Below are 8,446 nucleotides of genomic sequence, written 5' to 3' on the forward strand. Positions count from 1 at the left end.
AAATAATCCACTTTATTAATGGTAAGATAGGTGTTGAAATGTGGTATTTTGTACAACTTACAATACGAAAAAATATACAAAAATAGTATTTTACACGATACAGTTTAAAAAAAATTTAATTCATAATTTTTTTTTAAATCAAACAGGTTTTGAGTCAAAGCGCTTCACAGGGACATAAATATATATGCATAAGGAAATAAAAATACCAAGTTTGAATGATAAAGTGGGAACCTTTTTAGGATTAGTTTGGCTTTTTCCATTGTCAAAAAAATAAAAAATAAGTCAATGAAACTGCTTCACAGAGATGTACAGATATGTGCATGATGTAGAAATAATAATAATACGTTTATTTCGTATAGCACCTTCCACAGAATTCCCAAAGTGCTTCACAAGAAAGAACAAAAGTTCAAATGAAGACCACAGAAACATGAATACATTAACAACATGAGGCAGAAATGTAAGGTCATCATAAAAATAAAACACAGACCACGTGGGGTCCCGAAAGGAACAAACATAAAAACAGAACACGTCACAGTAGAAATAACTGGAATCAGATAAGAGCATGCAGACAGAGGAGCCCATCTTACTTTTGCTGTGTCTCTCCGGCCCGGATGCGGATCTTGTGGACGTCCATGTTGTCGCTGCCGGAGTCTCCGGACCACCACGAGGAGACCATGTTCAGCACGTTGGAGGCCGACCAGCCGTTCGTTTCCTCCCATTTAAACTTCAACATCAGCAGATCCCCGATGTCTTTCTCCGTCACCAGCAGGAACGAATGTGTCGTATTCGTCTCTAATTTCTCCTTCCTGCCAGATAAAAGAAAAAGAACATTTTATTTAGCTTAGCCTCGTAAACGCTGTAGTATAAACTATTATGTAACCACAAGTAACACGAGCAAATGTTGCCAAGTCGGCGGTTATATTACTTTTTATAGTTTCTACTGCATGCTGTTTCCTTTGACAACTGTTCCAAAACAACTTGGAAGATGCAAGTGACCGTTCTGTTCGTTTTTTTAATTGTGACGTGTAAAAATGAATAAAAAACGATGTATTTTTAGTGTCCAGTATGTGCCAGGTAAGCTTGTTTAACGTATGAGTGCTTATGCATTCAATGGCAAATAACAAAACTTTACGAATATCCAGATAACAAATATGAAAAATGTAAAATGTCTCATGAGCCGACTTCCTGTTGCACTCTTGATTCTCTAACTCCACTTATCCTCTCTATTCACATATTTCATTTACTTACATTTTAACATCTGTTTAATGTCAGTGATAGCATCTCTTATGCTCTGCACTTTCTGTAATTTAGATGGTATATTAGCATATGCACTTCTGGTTGGATGATAACTGCATTTCATTGGCTAGTACCTGTTCTCTGCACAATGACTACATCTACTCTTCAGAGGCTACACATTACTTTTCAAGAGCAAACACAAGGCTGCTAGAGTTGGTCAAACATGCCTGTGTGGATATATCTGAGTGCCTTAGAGACAACTCATGTCATTGAATGCAAAAAGTCACAAGGTTCGACACGTTCTTCATATATCAATTTAGAGTTAATGTGAGAGTGTCATTGTGCACATCACAGGTTTTCACTCACAGTTTCAGCTCCAGGTTTTCCGCCTCTCCTCTCGTCCCGAACAGCGAGACGGTGAGCGACGGCTCCATCTCAGAACGGTTCACCTTACTGGAGAAGTGGATCTTCACCTGATAGTGGTAAACTGCGGAGAACGAGAGCAGTTTGCAAATCGTAATCATGCATGCTGCTCACATTTAGATCCAGATTTAGCAATGATGAGCTTCATGTCAGCCGACTTTTGGCTTTAAAGCTGACTTTGAACAACTTCTTGGTGGTGGGATCAAACCACTCTGCCTTTTTCAGGAAGAAATATGTGTCAGGAAGTGTTTCAAGTGCCTCTAAAACATCAAAGTCTCCATTATTCTCAGTATTTACAGTCATGTACTTGAGTTGTAAAAGTGCTTTCAAAGCTCTATATAAATGCAGTCCATTTATCATTTAGAACCAGCCATTAGACCTTGTGACCTTGTAGCAAAAAATTGTGCAACTTCCCACCAACTGAACTACCCTCAGAGCCAACAAACCCCACTATTGATAGAGGGCACTGACCTCTGAAAGGCATGGAGGCGCGTGTCTTGGTGTACATCTGAACGCTGCGTGCTCTGCGGACCAGGCTGGTGTCGTAGCCCACGGCGGTGCAGCGGCTCTTTCTGCAGCTGAGACACATGCCACGGTCGAACATGTCCGTGCTTCCACATCTGTAGGCCTTCGCTGCGTCCTGCTCGTTCAGAAGAGAGTCGATGAAGAGGTGCACCGAGCGCTCGTGTTCACACTTCACTGCATCTGTGATCGCTGGGGAGGGAAGAGGGAAACAAACATAATTAGATAGATAGATAGATAGATAGTTAGATAGATAGATAGATAGATAGATAGATAGATAGATAGATAGCACTAAAAAGTAAACAAATATACATGTGGAAATACACATTTACAGTAACAAAATATAATGCCGGATATTATATACACATTAATTGTGCAAGAAATTAATTATTCAATATTAAATTGAATATAAATGTAAAATGTACAGAGGGAGTTTAAGTCCAGTTATCAAGAGAAGCTCTGGAGCACAAGGAGTTCTCTTCCGGCAATTAAGTCAATTTCTTACTGTCCCATTCCTTTACCGGACACGGTTTATGTAACCTTTCAAGTTCCTCAAGACTTTATGGTGTATTAGACCTTTTCGTCCGCTGTGTTTGAAGCCCTCTGTTTATGTAAAGGTTGTAAATGAGATCATTGTGCACAAGGAATTTCCCTAAGACTAACGACTAGCAGCAAGAAGTGTTATGAAAGCTGCTGGACTATGTGTGAACATACTAATAATCACAAAAATGTGATTACGTGGCTGTGTTGAATGTGTTAAATCCTGTTGAATAAGATATTATCATTTAATTTCCTAATATTGGGAATGCTTTCTGCTGATATCACAATTACTATGTAGTTTAATGTAGTCCTTTAAAAGTGCTTATTTAAACATCAGAGAGTTCATAATTCTCCACATTTACAGTAAAGTTGATGGTTTTATTTGAACCACTGCTAAGAATAATGACTAGCAGCAAGAAGTGTTATAAAAGCTTCTGGACTATGTGTGAACGTACTAATAATCACACATATGTGCATTGTAACTTGTCACGTGACTGTATTGAATGTGTTAAATACTACATTATCATTTAATAATTGAATTTGTTAATATTATAAATGGTTTCTGCTGATATCACAATTACTAGTATGTAGTTCACTGTAGTATGTAGTTCTATTTAAATGCTTATTGAGATATCATGGAGTTCATAATTCTCAATATTTACAGTAAAGTTAATGCTTTTATTTTAAAGGTGAATTGCCAGTCGTTCTCACCGAATAACCCCAGGTTGGCGATCTTCTCCAGGGCCCCTCTGAGGTTGCATCCCGGCTGGAAGCTGCCTCTGTTGGGGTAAATGTCGACGTGTCCGACGGGCTGCTGGATCCCGATGCTGAGACCCAGAGAGCCGCGTGTGAAGGTGTGCAGGACGTCCACGAAGTGAGCGTCGTCCGGGGACAGACGTCTGTGAGCGTGCTCCCCCTCGAAGTCAGGACCAGCGGGATCCAGACCTGCAGACACCGACAGTCACACTTAAAGGTCACCTAATATGCAAAATCCACTTGTTCATGTCTCTTCTACATCAACATGTGTCCCCTCTGTGGAAAGAGATTCTGAAAGTTTCAGGAACAAAGATTCTCTCTCTTTTTGTCCTGATCCATTTCTATAAAAACCTGTCTGAAAATGAGCTGATCTGATTTTGGCCACTTTATGATGTCATAACTAATGTGTTGGCTTGAGTAACCATTAGCCAATCAGCAACCAAGGTAACCCCCCCCCCCGTACCTTATCACCTGAATCTCCTCCTAAAGCACCATTGTGTTCTTTTTAACCAAATCTCTCTCAGAGGGGCGTGGGGAGGGGCTCCTTATTTTCATCTAAAGTAACAGACAGAGAATCAGCACTTTGGAAACAGAGCTGAAACAGAGGGGATTATGGGTAATGCTTCAATGATCGGTTTGGTGTTTGGAGCCAAACACTTCAGAGACATGTTTGTATATATCTGAATCTATAATATATTGATGTAAAAACAGTATAATAGGGGACCTTTAACTGAGCTGCAACTATATTAAACTGTGAGATGCTTTATCAATTAATCTGTTGTTTTACCGGTTATTCTTCCGACTTTATTGGTTGCGTGGCTTCCTGCAAATCCTGCAACATGAGCTCCGAGGCTGTAGCCAATCAGGTGGATGTTCTCCAGAGGCATGTTGGTGGTTTCCTATAAAAAAGTTAATGAAGACATTATTTAAGACATCAGCGGGACAAATACTCTCTTTGACTTATCAAGCTAAAAACAACATGATAACAAAATCACGACTGGTATTACGGCACAAGTTTTTATACATCCGTCATGCAGTTTGATTGGTCTGTTCTTCAGCTAAATAACCAAAAAACTACTGGCTCAATCGTCATGAAACTATGTGGTACGATGTAGCATGGGCCATAGAACAACCCATTTAGTTTTAGTCATGTCGTACAGATACGGAAACACACAAAATGTTTTTTCAAACGATGTATTGAAGTCAATGGAGAGAGAAAGATTATATTTTGATTCCGTTTGAATTGTGCCACGAATTACACATGAAAAAAATGTGTCGTAAAACTGAAGAAACACATTTTTTTTTGTGAAACGGTCAATGAACTACATCTCTGGTCTTGCACAACAACACACGTCACCAAGATGGCCGTCACTACTGTCTTGCTAAACAAGGGATTGACTACCCTCACTATCAACACAATGAAACACGTCCAGAAGAATGTCATGCAAAGCTGCCTGCCTGCCTTCCATTCTCCCTGAACGGCCTGATCTTTGTAATGTTCAATGTCAACCATTTGTGCAGATATGAAGATTATGAAGTAGAAAAGATCGCCGACGCTAATGTAGCGTTAGCGTTAGCATTTCTCCCCCGGGCTTAAATGGTGTATTATAGAAGGATCACACCGGTGTTACAGTATACTCTTCAAAGGGTTCACGAAATATGACTACTACTCTTACTGTTTAACATTTTGTGTTACTTGATGTTACTTCATGTTAAGGCTAATCAAAATGACAAAGCTAAGGCTGTAATTCTAACTAACGTGCTTGCTACTAGCTAGGTAGCTAACTTGATCCAGCCACTCCTGGTCCTTTCATCAGACGGGAAGTGAAAGAACGAGCAAGACCCATTGCTGGTATGATAACAGCCTGGTACTAAGCACACTGACATCTTGTTAAAGTTATCTTATCTTAGCTATCTCTTATATTTAGCAGAGGAAAACAATTGTGACATCAGTTATGACATCACTTACGCGACTCTGGGATTTGTAGTCTTTCTAGTTGCGTATTTTTCATAGTCTTATATTTCAACAGTTTTACGACAAACTGTGACTTTTTTGACATGGAAATGATTTTTTTAAGATTGACAAACATCATATGTGTAATTCGTGGCACAATTCAAACGGGATCGAAAGATACGTTTTCTCTCTCCATTGACTTCAATACATAATTTTTCCGAAATAAGATCCCGTGGACCGGAAGTAGATGGGCGTGACTTCGCCACTCTATAATGATTGAAATGCTACGAAAATGTCTGTCTCATTTGCATTTTGATAGAGAGGAAGTGGAAAACTGTCTCCTCCTCTAAATGAAAAGTGATGGGTGTGATATATTTTTGTTAAACTTGCACATTTCTTTAATCTCACTGACCTCGATCCAGTCGATGAAGCGAGCGATCTCGTGTCCGACCGCCTTGGTGTTCTGCGCTGCGACCACATAGTGATTCTGAGCCGAGCCGAGCCAGTCCACCACGATGACGTTAGCCGTCTTTTCCCTGTCGTACAGCGCCGTCACCAGCTTCTCCACCCAGCTCTCAAACATCCCACTCAACTGGAGACAAAGACGGTCCAAACATTAGACTTACACAACTCCAAAATGTCATCACTATTAATAAGTCTGGTATGTATTAAAAGGAAGTTCAGGGAGACTGAAAGATTGACAACAAAGTTGACTTTGAATCTGATTTATTGCCACATTGTGAAATCAGAGTAAACTATAGTCCACTTTATCTTAAGATTTGTCTAAATCTCAAGTTAATGCATTGATTTTCATGGTCGCTTATATTTCATAATGGTATCGGTACGTTACAAAAAGCCTTCCTCATGTCTCATGTCTAGTAACAAATCTTAAACTTCAAAGTTTTTCAATTAATTTTCTGAGAAGTCGAGTTGAAAGTCATCAGAACAGACTTAAGTTGACTCAAGTCCAGACAACATTGACCTGAGTCGAAACCTCGTTCTTTGGTATAAACTTCAACTCGTTGCAGCGTGTCAATAAGTTAAAGTGGACCTATCATGCTATATTTGAATAATATATTGTATACATACCTATATCAAACATGTCTGCGAAGTTTTTTTTTTTTTGAATACCAAACAGATCATGCAGACTACAGCGCCACCTACAGGCCTGGCATATGTACTACAACGTCTCCAGCGCTTTCGAACGGCAATGGCCGTGGCTGTCTCCTCCTGATAGGTGGAGAGTTGCCCATATAGGCGGAGCTCCTCGTTTCTGATGTCAGAACAATTTATATCAGATCCGTTGCAGCCCCGTTTTTAGAGATTTGGGTATGGAGGAAAATAGAGAGGGTTGTGTTTTCTGACACTTGGTGAGTTCCCTGGAACACCGGGGACACATATTTATGTATAAAAGACGTACAAAAGTGCATTTTGCATGATAGGTCCCCTTTAAGTTATGTTAATTTGGCAGGACTTGAGTCCACTGAAACTTGTTGATGTAATGACACCCTTTAAACAAGAGGTGTGTTTCTTTCTAAACCAAAGGAGAGTTGTGTGAACAAAGTCTTTGGTTGTTTTAAAGACGCGGACATGTCTCAGCAGGCCGAAGCCTTTGGCCTCACCGTCCATCCGTGGATCACCAGGAAGGTTTTGGAGGTGCTGTCGAAGCTGCAGGCTGCCAGGGACTCAGGCTTTCCAGGAACGATGTAGCACAGGTCATCATCGGGGACGCTTGGTTTTCGGAGGGAGAATTTAGTCACGGTTTGATTGCTGTCGTCATTTTGGGCAAACAGGTCCTTTAGAGGGTCGAGGAAGTTACCTGGAAGAGAGGATAAATTAACTTACAGAACAAAGAAAAGAAGAGATTCCTGTGTCACTCTGGTGTTTTTTCAGATGTGTAAATCTAATCGCTGTCTTGGAGGTCTGACACGCCTGACTAGCTAACTGAGTGACTGGCTCCAATAAGCCCCTCGGGCCCCTCGATAAATGAGCCTCCACCTTAGAACAGATCAGTCCCTGGGGGTTACAGGGGTTCACTTGGCCAGACTGAGCTCCATAGAAACCTGGCAGAGTTTCTCCAGCTTTGTTCATGCCTCCTCACCGACTATAATCTGCACAGGACGGTCAGCTGACTCGACTCAACTGGGGGCTGCCGTCCAGAGTGGGGGGTTGCAGGGACACAGACATGTATAAGGCTTTCATTTGGGAAAGTATTGAAGCCATATTGCAAATGGAAATGCTTTTCATAGCAGCATTTAGAAAACTTAATTCATGTTTAGTTTGCTGAGAGTTTCCACTTTTCTTCCTCTTGTGCTCTCTAAAAGTGAAAAGTATTACCATGTCTCTAATTAAAGACAGCTAATCGTATTGAGTAGATGTTGGATATTCGCCAAAAAGCACTAACAAGAGTTTAGTCATAGACACGTGAAGCATACTATCTAATGAAGACCGTTAATGTCATTCTCAGAGACCAAACGACACTGCTACAGCGCGTAAATTGCCGATAAATATCCTACATTGTCTACGATTTGCTTTCCATCGCGACTATCTGCACCAAACTCGATTTAACCTGCAGTTTGTACCCCCGCTTGTGTCGATGTGAGTGAGAGTGGATGTGCATGAAGTTTAAACTCACCAAAAATAGAATCGGAGTGCTCTTCTTCCAGAGAGGTCACATACTGCACAGCTGCATTCAACACCAGAAAGTACAGAAATCGAACCCTCCACGCTTTCATTTCCTTTCCCAGCTGTTTCCTCTCAGAGTAAAAGTCTCGAACAATGAAATCAATGAGTCGGATGTCGCTGCGGAAGAGTGTGTGTGTGTGTGTGTGTGTGTGTGTGTGTGTGTGTGTGCGCGCGCGTGTGTGTGTGTGTGTGTGTGTGTGTGTGTGTGTGTGTGTGTGTGTGTGTGTGTGTGTGTGTGTGTGTGTGTGTGTGTGTGTGTGTGTGTGTGTGTGTATTCCTGCTCAGGATAATGAAGTACGTCCTGTTGGGCTCGGAGCGCTGAAATCTGAA

General features: G+C 40.9%; 1 protein-coding gene across 1 annotated transcript; it reads right to left on the reverse strand.

Annotated features, from left to right (window-relative positions):
* Positions 1 to 564: 564 nt before the first annotated feature.
* lpl2a (lipoprotein lipase 2 a) lies at positions 565 to 8,446 on the reverse strand. The gene is made up of 8 exons (XM_079695071.1): positions 8,067 to 8,446; positions 7,054 to 7,250; positions 5,844 to 6,023; positions 4,265 to 4,376; positions 3,433 to 3,666; positions 2,131 to 2,373; positions 1,603 to 1,723; positions 565 to 806 (listed from the first exon to the last, which is right to left on the reverse strand). Exons 1-8 carry the CDS (start codon positions 8,164 to 8,166, stop codon positions 584 to 586), a joined length of 1,410 nt encoding a protein of 469 aa, XP_079551197.1. The 5' UTR covers positions 8,167 to 8,446; the 3' UTR covers positions 565 to 583.

The sequence above is a fragment of the Notothenia rossii genome (assembly GCF_949606895.1).
Source record: "Notothenia rossii genome assembly, contig: scaffold_224, whole genome shotgun sequence".
Classification (NCBI taxonomy): domain Eukaryota; kingdom Metazoa; phylum Chordata; class Actinopteri; order Perciformes; family Nototheniidae; genus Notothenia; species Notothenia rossii.

Excerpts from the sequence above, each read along its gene's own strand:
- lpl2a (XM_079695071.1), bottom strand. The coding sequence starts at position 8,166 with ATGAAAGCGTGGAGGGTTCGATTTCTGTACTTTCTGGTGTTGAATGCA. Across the intron at positions 6,024-7,053 it reads TGGTGATCCACGGATGGACG|TTGAGTGGGATGTTTGAGAG; the intron begins GTGAGGCCAAAG and ends CTTTGTCTCCAG. Across the intron at positions 2,374-3,432 it reads CGCCAACCTGGGGTTATTCG|CGATCACAGATGCAGTGAAG; the intron begins GTGAGAACGACT and ends TTCCCTCCCCAG.